This window comes from Chaetodon auriga, chromosome 13 (assembly GCF_051107435.1).
Source record: "Chaetodon auriga isolate fChaAug3 chromosome 13, fChaAug3.hap1, whole genome shotgun sequence".
In the NCBI taxonomy this organism is placed as follows: Eukaryota; Metazoa; Chordata; class Actinopteri; order Chaetodontiformes; family Chaetodontidae; genus Chaetodon; species Chaetodon auriga.
The window spans coordinates 14,162,245-14,186,911 of NC_135086.1; the positions used below are offsets into that span (position 1 = coordinate 14,162,245).

The 24,667-nt window shown below is 40.4% G+C and overlaps 2 protein-coding genes across 3 annotated transcripts; both read right to left on the reverse strand.

Moving 5' to 3' along the window:
- Positions 1-2,157: 2,157 nt before the first annotated feature.
- On the reverse strand, positions 2,158-16,390 carry stk24a (serine/threonine kinase 24a (STE20 homolog, yeast)). Of its 2 annotated transcripts, XM_076747141.1 has the most exons (11): positions 15,845-16,390; positions 12,723-12,953; positions 10,208-10,264; positions 9,945-10,053; positions 9,252-9,409; positions 6,940-7,125; positions 6,679-6,824; positions 6,412-6,544; positions 6,250-6,318; positions 5,939-6,075; positions 2,158-3,426 (listed from the first exon to the last, which is right to left on the reverse strand). In XM_076747141.1, the coding sequence occupies exons 1-11, from the start codon at positions 15,884-15,886 to the stop codon at positions 3,393-3,395; spliced, it is 1,302 nt and encodes a 433-aa protein (XP_076603256.1). In that variant the 5' UTR covers positions 15,887-16,390; the 3' UTR covers positions 2,158-3,392. The 2 variants fall into 2 exon arrangements, with proteins under 2 accessions (XP_076603256.1, XP_076603257.1); XM_076747142.1 differs by lacking the exon at positions 2,158-3,426 and having other exon boundaries at positions 5,932-6,075; positions 15,845-16,388.
- Positions 16,391-17,947: 1,557 nt separating this feature from the next.
- slc15a1a (solute carrier family 15 member 1a) lies at positions 17,948-24,493 on the reverse strand. Its single transcript, XM_076746863.1, has 21 exons — positions 24,472-24,493; positions 24,155-24,296; positions 23,603-23,722; positions 23,384-23,483; positions 22,168-22,258; positions 21,990-22,073; positions 21,795-21,877; positions 21,614-21,700; positions 21,430-21,519; positions 21,301-21,345; positions 21,126-21,158; positions 20,947-21,035; positions 20,483-20,564; positions 20,200-20,319; positions 19,910-20,053; positions 19,778-19,824; positions 19,452-19,559; positions 19,247-19,358; positions 18,610-18,747; positions 18,349-18,456; positions 17,948-18,184 (listed from the first exon to the last, which is right to left on the reverse strand). Exons 1-21 carry the CDS (start codon positions 24,476-24,478, stop codon positions 17,948-17,950), a joined length of 2,067 nt encoding a protein of 688 aa, XP_076602978.1. The 5' UTR covers positions 24,479-24,493.
- Positions 24,494-24,667: the final 174 nt, after the last annotated feature.

Genomic DNA, 24,667 nt, shown 5'->3' on the forward strand with positions numbered 1-24,667 from the left:
TTTGAATGAATTATTCATTGACTTGTGCAAACAAACACCTCCAATGAACACGTGCTACTGTGCACAGCTTAATCTAAACATAGACTGTAACACAGAACCACAAGAAGGGTGATACTGTCTCGAGGCGCTGCAGGTTGATGTGAACTGTGGTGAATCACAGGACATTTAAAAAGCTGACGCAGGCGAGCAAGTTTCAGAAAAGGTGGAATCGGTCAAACAATGGCAAAACGGCTTATCGAATTTGTACTGGATTTTTATTTTTTCCTTAAATCATTTGACAACTTCCAATAAATCCAACAGCAGTGTCCTGAATTAGCAAGTATGTATACCGAACTATAAACTGTCAGCAAAGTCACACAAAATGAAATGCACATTTTAAGTGATTGCTATCCAGTGTTTACTGAAACTTTAACACATCACAGACCAGACTTTGCTCCCTCTATTACATAATACTGCTCTTTTGGGTTATAAAAATAGTTAAATAGAATATATGCCTACTTGTGCTAAGAAATGACTCCTGGTGACCACACTGCTTTATTGCCATACAGCACACAAAGGGGGGGGGGGGGGGGGGGACAGAAAATGAACCTGGTCTATTTGTAACATCATACTGTAGCTATTTAAGTACCATTTTTTAAAAACCAAAATTAATCTGCAAAGTGCAACATAAAAAGATCAAGAGTCGTAACAGACAATGTAAAAGGTGCAAACTGTATTGAATTTGTCTCAGTTTGGGATGGGGGGCTTACATGGCACATTTCACAGAAGAAGATCTGAATGGAGAGCAGAAACACAAAGGAAAACAGGAAAATGGAAATCGTTCAGTCTGGTACCTTTTCATGATTTGGATAACCGGTTTCTACTGACGTACTCATTTGAACATGTTTGACTTTTACCCATTGAACTGTGTATTTCATTATAATTACCAAGCAGAGGAGAAAACACTGAAAGCACATGGAGAAAAACTGGGAGGAACTGTTCGAGTTAAAAGAATAGTTAAGACATTTTGGGAAATAAACTTATGGCGGAGAGTTAGCTAATCTTGCTAACTAGCCAGGTGTTAGATGAGAGGGGCATTACTGCTCTCACGTCTTTACGGTAGAAGCTGAAATCAGCAGCCAGTCAGTTTAGCTTAGCACGAAGACTGGAAACAGGGAAAGAGCTGGCCTGGCTCTGTCAACGGAAAACAAACAAATCAGTCCACCTGCACCTCTGAAGATCACTGATTAAAGGACCAGTGTGCAGGATTTAGTAGAATCTAGTGGTGAGGTTGCAGATTGCACCCAACTGAATGAAAACATACTTATGAATAATATATTCCATTATCTGCCAACCTCTAACGGACAGATATGAGAGAAAGTACAGCGATCTTCCAATCCAAGTCTCCCCGACAGAGCCACTGATCATATTTCCAAAAATGTTGAACTATCTCTTTCTCGTGTCCCGTGTATTGAGTACCATGTGTTGCCCAGCGGCAAAAATAATAAACCATCTGACTCCAGAAGATTTAATCAAAATCCCCCTGGTCTGAGAGGAGGGAAAATGAGTCCATTTATTCATGCCCACATTACTCTGGCAAGGAATGAAAGACCTATTTTTGATCGTTTACGACTATTTTTTGTATTGCTGCATTATGCTAGAGGGGGGGGTGGAAAAAAATCACAACAAACACATTTGATCTAACATTTTAAAGCTGATACTATTCATCCCATTCAACACAAATACTCTAAGGCTGATTCAGCTCTGTTCAGGACTCAACATTCCTCCAGTCCTGTGGCAGTATGCTACAACGCATGCTGCCCAGGCCAACCAATAGGCTTTATACTGTTATACTATCATGCACATTCCTTTGCAGTAGCAGTGCCGCTGGTCTCTGAACGCCTCCCGGCTTCATGTTAATATGTACATCTGAGAGCAGTGTCGTCTACTACGTGAGAAGCCTATGCCTATATGCATTACCTGTACAAGTGAAAAACCTCTCACAAGTCCCAATGGAAAGATACAGCCAGGCAAATATTACACTGCATGACCAACTCCAGAGTCCAAGCTGTGAGACTTCAGGCAGACTTTTTTTTTTGTTGTTGTTGTTGTCCCAGACAGCATACCTGCAAAATACTGTAAGTCTCGTGCTACTGTTTTATGGCTACTTTGTTTATAGTCAAAGGCATTTATACTTGAAGTGCAATTAAAGCTGTAGGTACACTGAGGCGATAGATAGTACCACTGCAGCTCCTAGGAAGACTAACAGAGTCTGCTGATTTCTAAACTAGACGATGGCACTGCCCCGTGAATGGAATGAATGGACGAAACCTCAGTTTATCTAACCAGCCAAAAACACACAGCAAAAAAGAAAAGGGGGGGGGGGGGGGGGGGCAAAGTCCAACACACCAGCACAACTCGAGGCCTTGTGGAATCGGGGCTGGCAACAGAGCATCCAGTGTTTCAAACTGGTGGGGGCTTCAGTGATCCAGCCTTTTTTTTCTTTTTCTTTTTTTTTTTTTACATTCTCCAACACTATTACAGCCACAGCATAGAGCGTCAAACCAAAAAGTTAAAAAGAATTAAGAAATATAAAATAAATCAATAAGAAAACATGATAGAGGGCAGCCATTTTTCATTCACTGGATGAGAACTTAAGAAGTTTTACAACTGGAGAAATCAAAGACCGATATACAAAAGAACAAGTAGAAAGGCAAGGCAATCTCATGTATGGCCATTTTAGTCTCTCAAAATATTTACCTCACAACCATTATCTACAGTTTGCATTTGGCCATTTATACACAGTGGTTCCATTACAAACGCTCCATTGTTTTGTCATCAATCTGTAGAAATTTGCTTATTTACAAGTCTGTACAACCACCCTATTAGAGCTCCATCCATCTCCCAGAGGACCCAATCCACTTAAAGCAGAATACCTGAGTTTTCAATAGAACGCTTCAACCCACTCGTCACTCTTCACCGCATGTTTCACAAGGTATCTCGCACAGCCACACACACATGCACACGATAATTAGGCAAGGTAGCTTTCTCGAAAAGGATGCTGAGTGAGTCTAAAAACTCACAAACTCACCAAAACCAAGAACTCAAGAGTCCTGGCAACTCCACCCTTAAAAAATAAAAACAGTCGTGAAGGAGGTATTGAGAAGGGACATCTTACAGCAGGTGGCAGTCAGGGTGTCTGCTGAGCGGCTGGCCCCTGACTGTCCTGAATAGGACCCTCTGGTGGTGTGCAAGTATATAAACAGACATTAAGTAGGCCAGGATTTGCTTCAGGCAAATGAGTGATGGGGGACCTTCCTGGGAGACTTCATCCCGGCTGTGGAGGTCAGAGGAAAAGATCTGACTGCTGCCACCAGGGTGGAAAATTAGAGCAGAGCTGGATGTTGTTCCTCTCATTGAGTGGCAGCCGCCTGTGGCACAGAAAACCTGACAAACATGAGAATAAAAGGTTAATATTTACCATCAGAGCAGGCTTCAGGTTAAAACAAAAAAAAAGAGTCCTGAGTCACACGAGTGACTGGAACGCTCATCACACACCACTTTATTAAGTCATATAATTGTGCTGTCATGGGGGCATACCGTGTTCTGCTTGTCCTGAGACCACCACAGCAAAACCCACACTGTTACTGATATTAGGAGGCCTTACCTTCTGCACAGCACCCATTCAACAACTTCTAAAGACTCTGCTTGTCAGGCTCAGCTCTACATGGTGCTCTAAGCTAAATGCCAACTTCAGCAGCCTTAAAAAACTCCTGATGATTTTTTTGGTTGTATCCACAAGGTGAGCATGACATTTTGCACAGACATTAGTGGTCCCCACATGATGAATGGCTAATGACTTTGGTGATCCCCTGAGCTTTCCTCTATCACCACCATTCAGTTGACATTTGTGATTCTGAGTGAAATATCTGGATGGGTAGCCATGAAATTTGGTACAAGCATTGACGCCATGTTGCCGTCAGAGTGTGCTGTAATAACTTTGGCGATCCAATAACCTTTCATCTAGTGATATCATCAAATCAAAATTTTAACTGCTCCAATATTTTGGTTTATGACCAAGTACCTGCAAAACTAATGACTTTCCTATCAGCCTCAATGGTACTTTGTCTTTAGGACTTTGCAATCCATTTAATGCTGTCAAGATATTTCACTGTGTGCACGGTGTGAAGTGTTGGATCGATGGATCGATGGACCAATAGATGGACAGAAGATCAGTGCCATCCCAAGATACCCCTAAAGATCCCATTAAGTGGGCACTTGAATGTCCTGGAAAACTTACAGTACATCTTTGGTGATGACCTCATGGTGTCCCAGTGTACGTGACTACAAAGTCCAACAAATAAATTCATCCCAGATTTTCGTACAATCTCACCCTTTTGGCCCTCTTGTTAAACTACAGTGCCTCTCTTGCCACAACTGAACGTCTACTGGCTTTTACTTAAAATTGATCATACCTTAATGTCCTGCCACAACAACCAGTGCCAACAGGAAATACATCACATTTAGGATACCAGTCAAAAGTTTGGACGTACCTTCTCATTCAATGGCTTTCCTTTAGTGAGCATATGCTCAATTGAAAACAGTACACAAAAACAATATATTTAATGTTTGACCGCATCAGCTTCATTGATTTTTTTAACTATATGCTTATTCTGAATTCCAGAGGTTCCACAGGTTAACAGGTTTATTGGTAACAGGTGATAGTATCATGATTAGGTATGAAAGGGGCATCCTGGAAAGGCTCAGTCGTTCATGAGCATGGATGGAGAGAGGTTCACCACTTTGTGAACACATGATTGTATACAGGATGTTACTACATGGGCTCAGGAACACTTTGGAAAACTGTTTGTAAACAGAGTTTAGACATTCAGACATTGTTTTTTTAGAGTCCTCAAAGTAGCCACCTTTAGATTTGATGACAGCTTCGACGCTGTTTGCATTCTTTCAACCAGCTTCAGGAGGTCGCCACCTGGAATGGTTTTCATTTAACAGGTGTGCCTTGTCAAGTACAAGAACTCTGAATATTTCTTCAAGTGTAGTCACAAAAACCATCAAACGCTCTGATGAAACTGGCTCTCATGAGGAGCGTCCTAGGAAAGGTAGACCAAGGGTTGCCTCTGCTGCAGAGAAGTTCATAACAGAGCCCTCAAAATGCTTCACAGAGTTCAAGGAGACACAACTCTCATCAACGGCTTAGAGGAGACTGTGTGAATCTGGCTTTCATGGTCAAATAGATGAAGAGAAACCACAACTGAAGAGAGCTGTTTGGGCCAAGAAACACAAAGTGTGGACATCAGACCAGTGGAAATCTGTACTTTGGTCTGATGAGTCCAAATTTTAGATTTTTGGTTCCATCTGCAGTGCCTTTGTGAGACACAGAGAAGGTGAACAGATGGTATCTGCATGTGTGGTTCCCACCCTGGAGCATGGAGGAGGAGGTGTGATGGTGTGGGGCTGCTTTGCTGATGATTTATTCAAAATTCAAGGCACACTGAACCTGCATGTCTACCACAGCATTCAGCAGCGACATGCCATCCCATCTGGTCTGCGCTTCGTGGGACCATCATTTGTTTGTCAAAGGACAATGACCTAAAACACACTTCCTGAGTCCAAATGAGATGGTTCGGGATGAGTTGGACCACAGAGTGAAGGAAAAACAGCCAACAAGTGCTCAACAAACATGGGAACTCCTTCAAGACTGTTGGAAAACTACTCCACATGGCTACCTCAGGAAGCCGGTTTAGAGAATGCCAACTATCATTGCAGTAAAAGCTGGCTACTTTGAAGAATATGAAGTATAAAATAAATAAACAAATAAACCACTGAATGAGTCGGTGTGTCCAAACTTTTGACAGGTATTGTAAATAAGGAATAAGGAGTTTTACATTAAAGAACGTATCAGAACATTATTAGAAGAGACAATATGAACCTTCAGTACCTCTGAAGTCTCTGCACGAGTTCAGCTACCAGGGAGTCACAGATGCCTGGGTGTGTTTCCTCTGCCAGGAGAATGGCCTCCCGCAGCTCCTCTGCAGCCTCTGGCTTGCCATTACTTGTCTCACCCTTTTCTTTCAACTGCAACAATGACAACATTTAGATAACAGTAGAAAAAACACTTAATTAGTATTGTCTGACAAAATAAATGCATATGAGCTTACAGTAGATTTAATTCTGTGCAATCAGTATTGATGCCTTTTTATCTATTCAGTGATGATTATTTTCTCTGGGGGTACTTGGTAATGCCATTACCTCAGTAAACAATGGAGAAAAGATTGTTGATAAGCTTTGTGACAAAGGCCTCTTTGGACTCTCCTGCACCTGGAAAAAAGGATGATTTTAAGGTCAAAAGGGAAATCTGAGAGACACACACAAGACTTGGTCTCGCCAAGGAGAGCTGCTGTTTCTACCTACCGGTTTCCGTTCGAGCTCGGCGGGCTGTGCTGCCCCATTCTGAATCTTTTTTAGGTCCTTCTCCCTGATGGTGTTGAAGATCCAGTTATCACTGCCAGCGTCATCTCCTCCAGATGCCTGGCCGTCTGGCTCCCTACAGTGACACAAGATTCAGGAAAACTATCAGTGTGCTGAGATGCTAGATTTTGCATCAGACTGTAAATTTGCCATGTCTTGCCCCCCCCCCCCCCCCCCCCAAACTGCATGATGATAGTGCAGACAACTTACTCATCCGATTCATCAGAGCTGGATTCATCCCGAGACTGCTCTGACTTCCACCTCTTGTATCTGTCAATCAGCTCTGTCAGATAGGATGTCTTTTTGGCATGCCTTACAATATACTTATGTTTTAACAGCTCTTTGGCAGTTGGCCTCTACGGAGAACACACAAAACAAACTTAACAGTGAATATTAAAAGAATAGATTTCTATCTTTATGTACTGTGCACTATTACTCATGACAGTACGAACAAGAGTTGTTTAAACTTACAAAGCTTGGCTCCTTATTTAAACAGGCTTCAACAAATTCTTTCAGTGGTTTACTGTAGCTTCCTTCCAGTGTTGGTGGATTATTCTTTGGGATGAGGAATAAGACCTTCATGGGATGAAGCTGAGAGTGGGGCGGCTCTCCTTTAGCCAATTCTATTGCTGTTATTCCTAATGACCAGATGTCTGCCTATAAAACACAACAAGACAAAGAAGATCTCTCATTACAACAGAAGAATCTCACAAACTTCTCCACAAACACACACCCTGGCACAATGCTGCGCGAAGTGACATGGCTGACATCAGCAGCATGGGTGTATTTGAGGAAGCTCTGCAAACTGATGACTGTGACATAGTGGCTGTGTTGACAAGCCACACTGACTCATGTTGTGGTTGTCCCAAAAATATGCACTTGGTCATTTCTAGTCTAGACCCGTCTTAAAAAGTGCTTAAAAACTCCAGACAAAAACAAGCACATGGTTGACAGAGCAATGAAAAGAAAGACAAAAAAGGTACAGATCACTGGATGCAAGACATACAAAACTATGTTGACTATCATTATATTGATGCTAACTGTCTAAGCCTAAGAAGCATGGTTACATGCTGCGCCTGGGTTTGACAACAGGCACTGCCTGTGAGCCTTGGCCATACAGGAAACACACATAAAGCATGAGTCTACTGACTCACATTCAACCTGCCCTTGACCTTTTCGTATGAAACAGCGGTTATCATTTACCTCATCATCTTTCTTTCACTGTTAAAGCAGCTTCACGTCACCATGTTCTTTATTATATGCATTTTCTCCTTCTCTACTGTGTAGGAATGCAGGAATGATTGTTGGAGAAATTGTATGAATAGAGAGCGTAACTGCTCATGAGCTCACTGTGAAGATAAGGTTGGCCGCTGTAAAAGCTCGGACATACTTTGACGTTCCATGTTTGTGGACAGCTGCAGACTTGTACCGGTCGCACAGATGTGCACACATTTCCACTCGTGTGCACTTCCTCCATTCCAGCTGGCATTCGGCGGTGGTAATGCACCACAAAGCTGTTTGCCAACCACCATAAAACTCAAGAAGAAGAAGAAACATGTGCACTAGGAAAGAAAGAACTCCCGTGTTTGTTGTTTTTGGCTGAACAACAAGAAAACGTGAAAAAAAGAAAACACAATGTGTTGATTGAGGGGGACCTGTGGCAGAAATTCAATATAATATTAACAGAATGAGCTCTTTATATCTACAGAGGGTGTGGGTCTTCTTCCACGGAGCCCACCATGTTGCACTGCCATGTTTCTACAGTAGCCCACAACAGACAAACCAAACACTGACTTCAGATAGCGCTTTTCATGCTTTCAGAGGCCACCGCAGGGGAGGGTGAGGTGAGGGGTATTCATTAGATGCCGAGAGATGAAAAGCATTAACGAGGAGAAGCATGGAGCATATGCAGCTGGCACGCTTGCTGTTCATAGTCTGGGAAAGTAGTGCTTAATATACAGTAAAACCATCCTTATTATAGAAGCACTTCCTGCATGTATTGTCCCTGGTGACCTGCACTGTCACTGTGTCCCATCTGCTGGATTTTTTTGTCTGTTCATGTTCTTTTTCAGTCATTGTAAGTGGAAACTCCAGCCCGCAAACCACAGAGTTATACTACAGAATAACTAAACTGAGCCGAGTTATGGCTTCACATATTCTCTCTTTCTCTGTGTAAGATCGCTCTCACTCACCTGCCCACGTCTGATCACTTTGTTTTTCTTTCTCTTTCACCACAGGAAGTCAGTAGAATGATTTTTATAGATACGCAACATTAAAACTGTCACCCCTAGAAGAGACACCAGGTAACCAGACAGGTCTGACATGTCACTCTGTTAGTCTGAGTAGTATACTGTATAACACTCATGACATTTTGAGGTCGCTGCCTGTCTTTGTCTCAGCCAATAAGAAGCCTCTGGCTGTGCTTTTGCGCTCTGCTGCTGGGCTCACTGCTGGCCCACAGGTCAACTACCCCAGTGGAAAAACTCCCACTACTCCAGATGTTCAGTGCGACCCAGCTAATGTGGTAAACCTCCAGGAAGCTTTTCAGACCAAGCTGAGAACACAGAGTGATGCAGCTGTCAAACTCACTGACACTGGTACTTGCGCTTACTGTTTTGCTGTTTTGGTACAAAATTGCTGACAGAGCAATTTATTGTTGCCAATTAAAGCATTTTCTTCCAAGAGCTGCTGAGATTACATATGTGGCATAACACAAAGCTGCCGTCCAACACTAAACTTGACCGTGATAAAAATAAATAAGTAATAAATGAGTAAATCCTGACCTTTGAATCATAGGCAGACTGCTTTATGACTTCAGGTGCCATCCAGAAAGGAGTACCAACAAATGTGTTCCTTTTTATCTGGGTGTCTGTCAGCTGGCCCGCCACTCCAAAGTCTGCCAGCTTCACATCGCCTTGTTCTGACAGCAACACGTTGGCAGCTGAAAGCAAGGGGGACAAAAATATGAGATGCATCAAACACCGCTCTTGAAAACATTCAGTGCTTCAGTGAGCATGTAGCATTTAAAAAAGGTTCAGACAATGACAAATGTTCTCAGGTTCAAGCACTAACCTCGTTTACGTGGCAAGATGTGCTTGTTTTAGAACCATAATTGTTAAAAAATAAATCTCTATTGTGACACAAAGATCATTCCCAATATTGTAAAGATCAGAGACTTCACAGATCTGCACAGAATTTCCTTTCATGCGTGACATGCGACAGATCGGAGTGATCTGACTTGTGTTTCAGCTTGTTTACAGCCGATGCACTGAAAAGACACAGTAATTGCAGATCCTGGAAGCTTTGGAATTTACTTTTATTGAAAACACGTCCTCAACAGCTGGTGAAGGCTGATGCCAATACACATTAAAGCCTCACTTCAGAATTATTAACAAGACGATAGAAGACATGTTGTCAAGAGGAAACCATTTACAAGACTGTTGTTAAAACAGGGCGATGGCACATGGCAGTCCTACCTTTGATATCTCGGTGGATTTTCTTTTCAGAGTGCAGATACTCGAGCCCTTTCAGGATCTCTCTCAGAATTGTGGCAATCTGTGTTTCATCCAGGGAACCTGGTTCCAACTAGAATAATAATGAGAATAGGATGCAGGTGAGTAAAGATGGGACAGACTTGACGTAGTTCCACATCAGTGAAGTGTCACAATGCAGGTCTCAACAATAACGGTTGCCAAGTTGCCAATTGCCAAGTCATTTACTTAATTTGATAGAGACTCACCAAGTCCAGGGCTGATCCTCCACCCAAATACTCCATAATAATCCATAATTTTGTACCCTGAAAAAAAAAAGAAAAAAGAAATCAGTGGTTCAGTCAGACAGTGTTCAAAGCTGCAGTACATCCAATCCCCAATGCTGACATGACAGTAACAGTTTGACAAATATTAACATTTTTGGTTTACTAAGTGCTACTTGGCCCAAGAAAATGGTTTTTTTTAATATATATTTTTATTTATTTATTTTTATATTTGGTGACAAAGCCGATATAAAATGATTTAGGCAAGGGGCCAGGTGTGTGTTCAGTCTGTTACAGAAACTGACACCTGTTACATAACAGGACAAAAGGAGTCGGTTTACAACTGATCTGTGATTATTAACTGACATTATTATCTGTTGATCGACTGACAGTCTCGCTATCAATGCTTTAATATTTAATATAGATAATGCGTTTTAACATTTGCAACAGGCTGGTTTATTCTTCTCTTGCTGCTGAGGACTACTGTTTATCCAAAATCTATCCTATCTAAAACATGCCAGTACATTTAACAACCAGAGCTGTGTGAAATGATTTGTGAATTAAACATTTAGACTGAAATCCTACGAACAGGAGATTGCGTAGCAAGATGTCTTTAGGTAGGCATAGCCTTGGTACATGCACTCCTCTACAGACCGACTTTAATTTGAGTGAATCTCGTACTGGTCTGAAAAACCAGAAACATCTACTCGGCTGTCGATCAAGTTGTAATCAGAAAATGTGGGTAGCACCTGTTTCCTGCACAAGTGCAATATTTTCAACAACATGGGGGTGTCTGCTTTTGGTGTATCCAGAGAATTAAAGATGCGCCGTGGGCTACAACTTGAGGCCCCTTTTAGCCTATATTTGTTTACAATGTGGCAAAAAATTACTTTGATCCTGAAAAAAAAACAACTTAAAAACCTGATGACTCTCACACAAGTTTTGGAGCTGTAAGGAGCCTCCTTTTTTGTCAGATTGTGGATTTATGGACGTGGTTTATTTGTACTGGAGGGTGATAATGATATCCTTGGGAAGTATAAATCACACTGAATCTAAAAATATGTGTATGATGTCTGTGTGTTGAGGTTTGACCGAGCTCTGACTCAGAGAATAAGCACAATTTTCGGTGCTAAGTGTGGCAGCTCTGTGAGCTTTGTGTTACAGCCATTACCGCAATCACATTGACAAATCACTGGGACAAACTACAATAACTACCTTCCAACTCCCCCGAAACCCCCTGGGCAGATGTGCCCTCAAACCACCAGAGATATTGAAAAGATTGCTACCTTAGGATTAAGCAAAACCTCTGACAGCAGACACATTTTAACAGTATATACTGTCATCATCACCCTAGTTTCATCCTACAGTCTAGTAGTAGTTTTTACACGTTGTTCTTAACACACACTGTTGTGAAGTCCTATCTGGAAGAAATCCTCTGACACACACTTATCGATGCATTTTGTGTTTCTAGCAGTTTGTTCATCAAACTGTCATTATCACTATCAATGGTTGCCACTACTGCTACTGAGCAGACAGGAAAAACTAAAACTAAATAGAATAAATTGGAAAACTGATCTTAACACAACCACTTTCTGTAACACACACACATACTGCAAATACACACATACACACTGTGCAAACAGAATGCTTACATACTACACACAAATAAGCCTTAATTCTCTCCTTCAGCCAGTAACATAACATGAGCTAATGGAACACCACTTCTCTCCTTACAGCCGTTAAGTACCACAGTAAACGCTGTGAGAGGCACTCTAAGCACCATCACATGTACATAGCATGCCTGAAAATCTACTATAGTTACAAAATATGGTTTGCAACGACAAAATGCTGTCAATACAGCCATTACAGATGACCAAAACACCTGAGACTTTAGCTTTTTCCCTTTTCCCCGAGGCTGGCTTGGGTAATATACACAGTAAGCTGTTGTTTTGGCTCTGTGCTTTAGAACATTGAATCTGACATGAACCAGGGACTGATGTTAAAGAACTAACGTTCAGCTTTATAGGTGTTTACATTCATATTAGATGAATATTGCAGGACCTGCACCCCTACAACTGCTGCACTTTTTGTATACAAAGGGCTATGATTCCTACACTGTTTCACCAGTGCTCATGTGAGCAACCTGATTTTGAAACTACAAGTCAGTGTGTTGACCTCATAGCTATTGTTTTAGTTTAAATCCAATCTGCTGGAGTACAGAGCAAAAAGAACAAGACATATGTCAATGACCAAATGCTTACAGATTGCACTGTTAAAAGCCCATAAGTTAGATACTACTGCACTGTTTGCCTATTTCTGGTTGTTCAACAACAATCTGTGCAGTATCACACGGGCAATGCTTGTTCCATTGGCCATATGCATTATTTATTGACCTACATTGCGTACACTTGCTTGCAGTAACACACTACTAATATATGCATTATGTTGAGCATGGACGACTACAAATTGACTTAATATTTTTCCTGAGGTTAAAGCTTACCTTGAGATAGGATCCATAATACTTGGTGATGAAGGGACTGTCGCACTGGCTGAGAACTGTGATCTCCTGTTGAATGTCTTCTATGTCATCCTCTGCTTCCTCCAGATCAATTATCTTAATGGCCACAACTTTCTGAGTCCGACTGTCAATGCCTTTAAAAACTTCACCAAAAGAGCCTTTCCCTATCCTCTCCAGCTTGGTAAAAAACTCCTCCGGGTCCGCTCTGAAATTCTGGGGGACAGAGAGAACAGAGTGTATTTTAAGTAACGTGAAACCACAGGCAGCGTAATGTAACTCTGATGCATTTATACAGATCAGAAAAAAACAGTTTACATTGAATACAAAAGCACAGGTGGTACAAGTCTATTGTATTCAAGCTGCTGTCACGCAGGCCCACAGCTCAACATGCAAGCAGAATCACTCCCTCTTGATAATATCTAATATTTTACGAAACTGTGATGCGTTATTTCTTAAATTTGGGATACGCACATACTCCAGTTAGCAATTAAAGAAAAGACAATCTGGGAATTTTCACCTGGTGAATTTGATTCACAATAATTCAAAATAAGCTTCATATTTTAAAAATCTTGCAACCTCAGTTGCGGCCATGAGGTCAACTAACTCCCTTAGTTAGTACAGAAGGCTTTCTGTCATAAATGTGGAGTCAATCTTGAGGATCGGTTTGGGACATCCCAATCTACTCTGCTCTGCAGCTCAGCTTCTTGGGCTAGATGTTATCTGTCCTCTGTGGTTTCTCTAGAATAATCAGGAGTGGTAGAAAGAAAATCACATGCCCGAAAGCTATAACCATGTTTTTTTTTTTCTTTCCAGACGTACCTGAGGCTTAATGACCTCCACCACAAAGGCTTAACAGAAACTGAAGGACTACACCCTGACTTATTGACTGAACTAAATGGCTAATTTCCCCATGGAGCACCAGGGAGGGAATAATGGTCTTTAAGCTGGCCAGTTCAATTTCACTTCATGCACAGCAATCATTAGCCTAAACCAGCTGAGTAGTGTTTGCAATAGCCATAATTTCCTTGACAACAATAGTTCAAAATAAGTTTGTACTGACAAAAAGTTGCATTTTTATTAATAAAGCATCACATTGTATATTATGAAGATAATATGAACAATTAAAATGAAACAAATTATATTTTTGCAGTAGTTTTAATAATAAAGAACTAAAGCAATTAATGCTTAATTTACCAGGTAACCCAGCCCTAAGATGATGATCTCTGGCTCACACAGCATATTGCTTTGGTCCCCCCAGAGAATAGTTTCCTGTAAAAGTGCTAATGCATGCTGGTCAAACTATATGGAATGGGAGATGAGCAGCTGCACTTGGAAAAACTGGCAAAGAGGGGGCTGCTGAATTTGATAGCAAAGGGAGTTTACAACAAAGACAAAGAGACAGAGCGGTGCAGAATAAAGCAGAGTAGAAACAACACAACCAAAACACTATCATAACACTGGTGTGGTCAGTCATCCAGGTGAAAATTATAATGTGGAGGCTGACCTCTGTAAAAACAATGGGAAAAACAACAAGGGCGCTGCGACCACAGACTACACATGATGGGAATGTACTTGCCATATCCACAGTCAGCAGGTTTAGTGCGACAACTAAAGCTGCCTGAACCTCGCTCTAAAAGCATGTTTGATGCTCTCCCATCTGCACCACACAACTATGTAGTCTAGTGTCATCCACGCGCCACTCCCTCAGGGTTGAAGGCTCACTGCCAAACCTCCAACTGCAAACACTCCTCTGCATAGTAACCTGTGGTTTCAGGTTAGTTTCGTCCCCTCTAAATCTGTACTTGTCTGTGATATGCTAATGATGCATTCGTAGTGCAAAACAAAGCAAAGTATTTTGTGCAATCAGTGGAATACTCATGCATGTCTTGGTTATGTCACCTCAGGAGGTTGTTTTCTCTCACATGGAGTGCAGTGTAGCCTGCTTTATAAGAAGTCTTCCAAAAGGACATGTGCTGACCTCCAGCTAGTGGATGGTTCAACTCAAAAACAGCAACAAAAGATGATTAAAAAAAACTATTCAAACTACTATGTCATTGATCTCCCATACAAATACAATTAAACTGCAATGAGTAAAATCCTTGGACTACTGTCAAAAAGGTGCAACTAGACTAAAACTAAAACTAAAACTTCTCTGTTTGTCATTGTGTACTGAATATCTTTAGGTTCTTCAGTGTTGGCCAACAACAAACTGAACAATTTAAAGACACCAGGGCATCAAAGTTTTGGTTGATTGCTTTTGGAAAATTTCTTGATTTTTTCACTATTTTATGACATTTTATAGATCTGCAGAAATTCCGGATTAATTAGTCATGAAGGTGATCATCAGTTAGCATTAGCATTAGCTGCAGTTAAAGCCAATAGGTGTGATTAAGGACTGCTCTGGTAAAATTACATCACACGTCACCAGCTGAAAGAAGTAAAGACACAGATAACACACTGCATGCAGAGCATCAGTTCCTGACTCAGAAATGATTACAGCTGACATAATTAGTCAATTGATCGATTAGTTGATCTCAGAAAAACTGGGCAACTATTTGGATGATTGTAATGTTTTGATCCAAAACGCCAACCATCTGCCGTTTCCAGCTTTTTACATCTGAGAACTTGCTGCTTTTCCTTGTCTTTTATTAGAGTAAACTAAAATATCTTCTGTTTCTGCACAATTGGTAAAACACACGACAGGGGACATGGACCAAACTGCAACTTAAATACGTCGAGTTGTGCTCTAGGAAATTGTGATTTCATCCCACAATAAATGCTGTTTATAAATGAGGAGAAACTCGGCCAGAATAAAGAAGAAAGAATGATTTGACAGCTCAAAAAGAGAAACAACAAGATAACCTTCTGCTGCTTTCTACTGGACTTTGACAAACAGGCGCATTTATCGGTGGAAAGCACAGGCGATAACTTAGTGTTAAACGTGATAATGATATAGTGTTCCTGCAGATAAAGTTATTTACAGCCACCCAGTCCAACTTCGGAGCTGAAGGTTAGGAGGAACATTAAGTAAAATGTCGGGTGACTCTGTACCAAGCCTGAGCCTCTAAAAGTTAGCTAACAATACAATAATACATTTTATTTACCTGAATCCCCGGCAGTCCACTCTGAATCGGGGAATGAGCCATGGCGTCAGATCAGCAAAGATGACGCCTTTCTCGTCTTTTTCTGCTATCCTTATCAAAGGTGTAATGTTAGTTTCCTCGCCGACCCCTGGTTTGGATGACCTCGTCTGTGCACCAAACTCTGAGAGGGTAGTTAATGCATCAAACGGAGAGGTCGCTTGATTAAAAAAAATCTGCAGGACTTGTCGGCTTGTACTTCGAGCTGCCAGGCAGCGTTCTCCTCACTCGCCTTCCGCAGTTAGCGAACGTTAGCTACGCTAACTACTTTAGCAGCTAGTTAGCAAACAGTTAGCGTTAGCTGAATACATCTAAATCTGTCAGACCAATGTGGAGTCTCAGCACGTGCTTGACAGTTTCCCGATGATTAATACAAAGGCTTGGTTTGAAATAGTCGCACCGTGTAAATAAATGCACACTGTTATTTAGTTGTATCTCTTGTTGTTCTATTCTCTCATCACTTTTCTCTGTCGCTCAGCGCCATCTTGGTTAATGTCATTATCATTTTGCAGAGGACCAATCAGAACGAGGAACAGTAGCCGGTGCGTATGTCGTCATTCGTGAAGCAAAAAGCGTCACAGAGGAGGAAGGAAGTTGACACAGGTGCTACTTTCACACGTTTGAGGTTCGATACACAGGTAACAAGAGCAAATTACCAACTGGGCAAAGCAAGTAATTGGGGATTGTGGGAGACCCAAAAGCTCCAAGTACACCATGTCAATCCTGTTTTGTTAATCTTTGGAAATGTACTAAATACGCACAACTAAAGCACAGAATCAATCATACTTTTTCAAGTCTAACTTAAAACAGCTCTCACATGTCCATAGTAGAACAATTTTTGGTTGCTGAAATTACCCCTCCTGTCCGTACTGGCAGCAAATAGATCATTTCCCTTACTTCATAATACTTCAGCAGTCTGAGGTAGACAAAACAACTGGATTTTCCAAAGTTGCAGTCTTTTTAGTTGAAATTTCTTCTTTGTCTTAACCCAGACAACCTTTTCTTGCCCAGCTGCAGCAGAGGCACAGTGCAAAGGGACATTTACAGTAAAGACTACCTATGTGACATACCTGCTGGTTTTGACCAAACTGCTGAAGCATTTCATTAACTATGGCTAAACATTGGGGTGCATATTCCTCAGAATAATGACTTTTGTTCCAATCTCTTTCACTGGAATAGCTTTAGGAATCCGCAAATATGGACGGGAGCAAAGTTTGGAGCAACCAAAACCACTTTTAGTGTGTGTGTGTGTGTGTGTGTGTGTGTGTGTGTGTGTGTGTGTGTTCATACATATATAAAGACAAACTTTAAAAAAATGTGAACCTGTCTTTCAACACTTTTGATTTTTTGTTTTGCGCTCACATGAAATTAAATAAAGGTGTTTTTAATCAAATTACCACACACCTTGGGGTCAGCTGATAATAGAAAAAATCTGTTAAGTGTACTTTTTGTTAAGATCATTTTGTAAAATTATAATTTCCAAGGTGAGGAATGAGCTTTCACACTCAAATAATGAAATCATTTAAATTTAGCCAGTTCAGGCACTTAAAACTTCCTCGAAGGCCTGACAGGCCATGAATGCAGCACACAGAAGGGGATTCTGTCACACAGGAGGAGATTCAGGACTAGCTTGACATATTTATTGCAAAATAAAAATAAAATAAAAATAACATGATTCAGTCTGTAACTTTTAAAGCTGAAGATTTGATGTCGAGTTGGGAAGAGTGCTATGACCAAGACAAGAAAAAACACAAGTAGGATTTATTTTTATTGCTTATATGAACGTAACAAATACAAAAGCACAATTACATCCAACAATATGTACGTGGTCAAGGTTAGGAAATAACAGCATTCATCTGTTGTTGTTATAATATTATAGCTAACGTTGAACTTGCCATACTAAATCTAATATTAGAGAACCTATAGCTCATAATAGTCATCTGTGCATTAAAATATTAAATACCTAAAATATGCACACAAACAGAGAATACTACAATTCTATCTTGCGTCAATGTTAAACATCGGGCAAAAATGCTTTAAGGATATCAAATCTGTTTTTCAAACTGTTCACATTTTGGTCTGTTTGGGTGGATAATATTCATCGTGACTTTTAAATGACCCTTTCTGAACCATCTCGACCTCTTTCTCCTTTAGCTGGCTTCTATCATCGTCGTCATCATCATCATTCTTCTTGAACTGGGCCTCAATTTCTGCAGGGTTGATGTAGGTGTAGAAGTGCGCCATAATGGAGAAGATGAAACACACGGCGATCAAGAGAGAGGCAAATAGGATGTACTCTGCCCACTTTGGAAGAGGAGGAGAGAGACAGAGGAACGAACATGGTTAATGCGTCATCGTGGGTCACTGCCACTAAAACAGCACAAAAACACAGACATGTCTCGCATGTCCACTGCAGATATTTTGTTATTTTTAGTCTCTGAGCATTAGTTGTGGGTATTTCTTTTTACCTGTTCGGGAAGCTTTGCAATCTCTGCCACGACCAGTACGATTAAGTTCCCAATAGCAACAGTAAGCAACCAGCCTGCTTGCAGCACTGCTTTCATGTTGTTAGGTGCCTTGTGGACACAAAAGGACACAAATGGAACAAAGCCAAAAGCAAACAACTTTATATATTTATGTATAAAAAAAAAGAATATATTCTTCATAAATATTCTTATGTAATGTGTCAATTTCCTCTTTGATGGAGATGTGTGTTGTAGCATTTTCACCTGTGAGTAGGAGAATTCTAGACCGGTAACAGAAAACATCACTTCACCAACGGTGATGAAGAAATACTGTGGGATCTGGAGAGCTATTATAACCGAGTTGGGCTTGATGTATTCTGCTTCAGTAATGGAGTCCTGACACTAAAATAAATACACAGAAATAATTGCAACAGTTCAGTTTAGGGCAGTGTGAGTCAAAAGAATGTAGCTGGACAGATTTTGACAGAGCATACAGATGACAATATTTTCACATATTGTCTATTTTTACATTAAAATTCAAGCCTGGTTCATCCATTTCATTATTTCATTTGTAGTCAAAAAATCCTATGAAAAACCAGCAATGCATTAATGTGTGTGGCTCTGCCCCAAGCCCATTCATTTTTAATAAAATCACATCATTGATGGTCTTTTGGGGAGATTCATTAATTTTATATCCCAAGATATCCCAAAAGAAAGAAAATGTGATACAAGCCATTTCTAAATGTATTTAGACCTGGTTAAATTGTTCTCATTATAATCCTAAATAAACAATTACACAAATAAATAAACCTGATATATGATCTGCTACCATAGGCAGAGTGAGCCAGTATGATTTTCCCTTCATATTCATATTAATGCATATTAAAACTGTGAAACTTACCTTTGGTCCGAAGTCAAAAGTGCTGGGGATGAAGAAGGTATATGAACTTCCAAATTCAAAGTCCTTGCTGTATTCACACGACTGTAAATCAGTCTTTATGGTGAAGATGGTCCTGATTATTAGAAGAGAAAATCAGTTTAATGAACTTTATTATTGTTTGCATAAAAACAGCCAATTAGTCAAGATGAAAAAAAAAAATCCTTACTTTCCACTGTTTATCAAGGAGTAATTGGAATAATAAAATTCATCAACTACTCCCAGGTCAACATCAGGAGTTGATATGTTCACTGTTATATTCATGCCGTTGAAAAATCTGAAATGGGGACAAATTGAACAAAAACATGACAGTCAGGAAATGGAAAAACAGTCGCATGTACTCTAATTCTTTCATTTTCAACAATTTCGTCTGTAGATAAAGTTTCAGGCTACAACTATATTAAGTATTCTTAGATGTTAAGAGACAATAAATTAATTAAAATGATCAATTAAGTGTATATTTGTTACAGTTTAAACATTTTTAATTCAACTCACCGGACTGCGTTTTTGCCTTTTGATGGTTTGGAAGTCAAATCATCTGCCTGAGGAAATAAGATGTTGGTTAATGTAAGCATTAAAAGGCCTCTTGTATGTTTTTATTTTCATCATTCTGTGCTTCTAACTCACCAAGAGCCACTCGTCAGTGATGTCCGAGGGAATGAGAAGCGTCTGTCGCTGTCCCATGGCCAAGGTAAGATTTTTCATCATTGGAGGGCTGCCTATAGAAACGCTGACATTTTCTGATTCAAACATGAAGAATTCTTCACTGGTCTGCAAAACAAAGACATTGTTAAAACTATGCAAACACTGGAGTAGGAATATATGTCTATAAACAGTGATGTTTTGGATTGTGTGCAATTGATCTTCAGAAATTTAAATTTCTAAAACCAGACTTTGTGTTATGTGTGAGGACATACCTGACCTGCAGAGAGCGTCTGCATCTCATTGTTAGTCAGATGAAATGACACTGGATTATTGCCCATGTTAAGTAATTTCAACTGAGCCTGGGAGGATGATGGGAAGGTGGGCAATGTTTTCTGAAAAGTTGTACAAAGCACACATGAGAACTTGTCCTTGTTCTGAACTCTGCTTGTATGAGCGAAGTCAGTGTTGATCTGAATTGTGCGTTTGAAATGAATCTCTGATTTTATGTGCATTTCACAGTATTTAAGGACATGATCACAACTGTTTTCTACTCACGTCAATTTCCATCTGAACCAAAGCAGCGCAGACAAAGGCTATAGCTGCCATAACCATCCCCACTGTCATTCTTTTCAGAGGTCTGTTGGATTAACATTAAGTTCTGTTACTGATGTGTACAAAACACAGCACCAAATGTCTCAACTTTTATTCAGGAGCTAACCATTTGCTGACTATAGCATTATATTTACCACACGGATACTGAGATTGGTGTCAATCAGAAATTGAACATTTGTCTTTTCCCAAAATTTTGAACTATTCCCTCAGACACTCAAAAAGGAGGAAGAAGACATTGAGGGAGTTTAGAAATGGATAACAAAAAGCAAAAACAGAACAAAACAAATCTAGAAAATGAAAATTTAAAAGCAAGAAATCTCAGCATCTGTGAAAAGTAAATGTTAGTCCTCCCTGACAGTTATCATATAAGCCCCAAAGCTTATTCATTTTGTTCCAGCAGTACTTACGTGAAGTTCAGGCCACATTTTTTGATCAGAGGGTAGACTACGTTGTCCATGAGAGGCACCAGAGTCAGGATCAGGATGGGGTTGACAGTCTTTTGAAAACAAATTGTGCAGTGAACATTTTCTCAAATAAAGTACAACACGTCGTCCCGAGCTGACATGACAAAATTATTTTAACTTACCTGCATCTGGTCAGGCTGTATAACAAATAGACCCTGCACACACACACACACACACACACACACACACACACACACACACACACACACACACACACACAAAGAAATGATTAGAACATGAACACTTTGCTTAACTTAATTACAATATATTTATAGCAGCTTTTATAACCATGCTTACCAAGTTTCCATCCATGGTGGTGGCTTGCAGAGTCCATCGAGAACCCTTTAATAGAAATGTTGTTACCACAGTTTCCACTACCAGCAAGTGATGCTATTTTTTTTAAAAGGAAGAGTAACTACAAGATACCTTTTGGTCAAAAAGGGTCCAGAACATCGGAAGTGGGGTGTATAAGAGGAGGACCTTCAGCACCATTTTGATTTGAGCAATAAGGAGTTTCTACAGCACAGACAAACGTAATATGGACCACTGTTATTCCACTGATGAAGCAGCTTATTAGAAACTTCATAGAAGTAAATGGACTGAAACTTACATCATACTTTTCCTCTGCCCAGTCCATCCAGTGCTGCCTCTTAGGGTAGTTTTTGCTTCTGTGCCTGAAGCGGTTTGAAAGGGCAAACTGAAGAGCAAATTGGAGAAGAATTAGGTCTTGAGCAACTGTTTTTACACATTAATGCAGAATTTGTTGTTCAAACAGCGTAAACCAGACTCACCGATATGCATTTACACACATCCAGCATGATGTTTCCCTCCGGCTCAGCTTTGTAGTACATACCACTTCCAGCTATAAACACCACTGTTAGGAGACACCACAGGCACAACATCATTATCAGTGCACAGCACGTACCAAATCTTTAAATTTCTCCTTAACGTGTAGCATCACAGTCAAACAAATTGTTTGGACGTACCAAGTGCTACTAACATCAGCGCTGCAGGAACACCAAAGGCCAGAGAATAACATTCCTGCTTACTGTAGATGCCACACTCCTGAGCTGCAGATGGAGGCAAACAAACACTGACACTGTCAAGGCCTGTCACAGTTTAGGGCACTGTTCATCATTAACTTCATGTTCTGCTCATATCTACCTCTGATGATTGGAGTGATAATGGTTGACAGGAGACTTCCACCATTGATGCACAGGTAGAATACAGAGAAGAAAGTTCTCCTTTGCTTGTCCTGCACAGAGAAATGAATCAATGACCATTTATCATGTGCTGTATGATGCGTCATCACGCGTGTTGTGCAATGCTGAAAATGCAGGTGGAACATCAACTACAACCTGTGCGACACTCATTCCAAAGTGATTAATATCTGTGATGATATTAAATGATACAGAGACCAGACTGAAATAAATGTCTCAACATCTAGTGGATGGTTTGCCTTCTGTGCAGACATTCATAGTCTTCCGGGGGATGTATCCTAATGACTTTTAATGATCCCCTGACTTTTCCTCTTGTGCCATCATGAGGTTGAGATTTGTGATCTTGAGTGAAATGTCCCAAGAACTATTGAATGGATCATCATGAAATTTGCACACATTCTTGATTGTAGTAACTCTGAGAGCATCTCACTAATTTAGCATTCTCAATATATTGTTGGACTCAAGATGGACAGTTGTTTTAAAAAAGAATAAAAGCCAGTTTGCCAATTAGTATCCAATGTCGAAACTAAGAAAAGTATCAATATTTTCTTTTCAAAACCTGGTACCTACATTACAGTTTGTTCAGTCAGAGATTTGGGCGAGTTGTGCTAGTAGAGACTAATGTACCCTCATACTACATCCCTCGAGCAGAGAAGCAGGCTACTGAGGTCTGGCGAACTCTTTCCTTTCTAACTCAACACCCCAAGATTTTTTAAAACTTCAAACTTGTAGTTTTCAGCCACAACAGATGCTGACTCATGTGACATCACTTGAGTCAGTTTATCAGATTTCACGCAGCTCCCTTTGGAGCAATGAAAGGCTATAAAACTTATTTTTTCATATGCGGTAGTGCTCCCACCTCTTGTGTTGAAAAATGAAGGCAACACAGAAGAAAACTGAAGTTCCTCAAATGGCCACTTCAGGCTGGCTCTAAAAGCAAGTCAGTCTCCATAGACCCCATATTAAAATGCCCATCTTTACTGCAGAAATGTTTACAGCCTGGTACAAAAAATGGTTTCAGTCTCTATAACTTATTTCCCCATTCATGACAACTGTACGGGGGCTAAATTTTCACCTCTTCTATGGCTGGAGCCACTGTCACTACCAAAGGGTAGAGAAGAAGACTGAGGCTAAGAGGAGAAATGAGGTAATGTACTAACCTGATTTTCAGTAAACTGGTCTCCACCAAAGGCAGAAACGCAAGGTTTGATGCCACCGGTGCCTAGAGCGATGAGGAAAAGACCCACCATGGACAACGCACTGAATGTGAGGAGGAACATATGCATGATCAGAAGAAATATGTGATGAAAACTGTCTGGCCAAAAGCCCACATCCTGGAGTCTGACTCAAGTTATTTCTGTAGCAGAATAGAAACCCACATATGAAAGGTCATCTCATCCGGTGTCCCGTCTCTGTTTTTGTCAGTGATGTCATGGACTGCACTGATAGCCATTGCAACCTGGCCAAGTGCATAGACAATGGACAAGTAGATGATTGTCCTGTAAGAGGAAGAGGGGAAGAGAAAATAGGGCTTAAAAGAAGTTCTCAGATCCTTTTCTTTCACGTAATGTAAAATAGTTGATACCACTTAACGTAAAAATACATGGAACTGCTAACAAATGGAAGGATGGTTTGATCTTTGGCTATGCTTTGACTGGATGAAATGACATTTAAGAAGTATGTTTTTTAGTGCAAAATCATAATCTGAAAATCAACAAGTAACTGTATCTGTCTCATAAATGTTTTAGGGTAACAAGTGTAATATTTTCATCTCTTCAAGTAGAAATACAAACTAGCAGAAATTGGAAATACTCATGGAAAGTACAATACAAATCAGTAACTTTTCAACACTGGAGATAAGCATCCTCTCAAACAACTTGTATATGTTTTATTATTTCCACATATCAGTGGAACTTAAGGCAGCCACTCACTTATACTTTCCCAGCCAAGAGTCAGCCACAATGGCCCCCAGGATAGGGGTCAGGTAGCAGAGAGCCACAAAGACGTGATAGATGGAGGTGGCCAAGTCATCGTCCCAGTTCAAGAAGTTCGTAAAGTACAGCACCAGGACAGCTGTGGATGGGCAGTGGAGACAAAGGCTTCCTCTTATTTGACAGTATGTTATCATCAGTGTAAGACTGCATAGCGTTAGCTCTGAAAGGTTTGGCTGTGCTGCACATGGAAGTTCAACAACAAAATACTTTGTCTGGGAAAGTGATCACACGGTTAAGGAACAAAATATTCTCACCTCGCATGCCATAGTAGGAGAACCTCTCGCAGAACTCATTCACAACAATGAAGAAGATGCTAATGGGGTAACCTAACACCACTTTACCCTAACGGATAAAAGAAACAACAGCATAGTGTTCAGCAACGGTGGAGAAAGTATTCAGATCCTTCAAAATACATATGACGATGATGATTATGATGAAAAAATAGTGCAT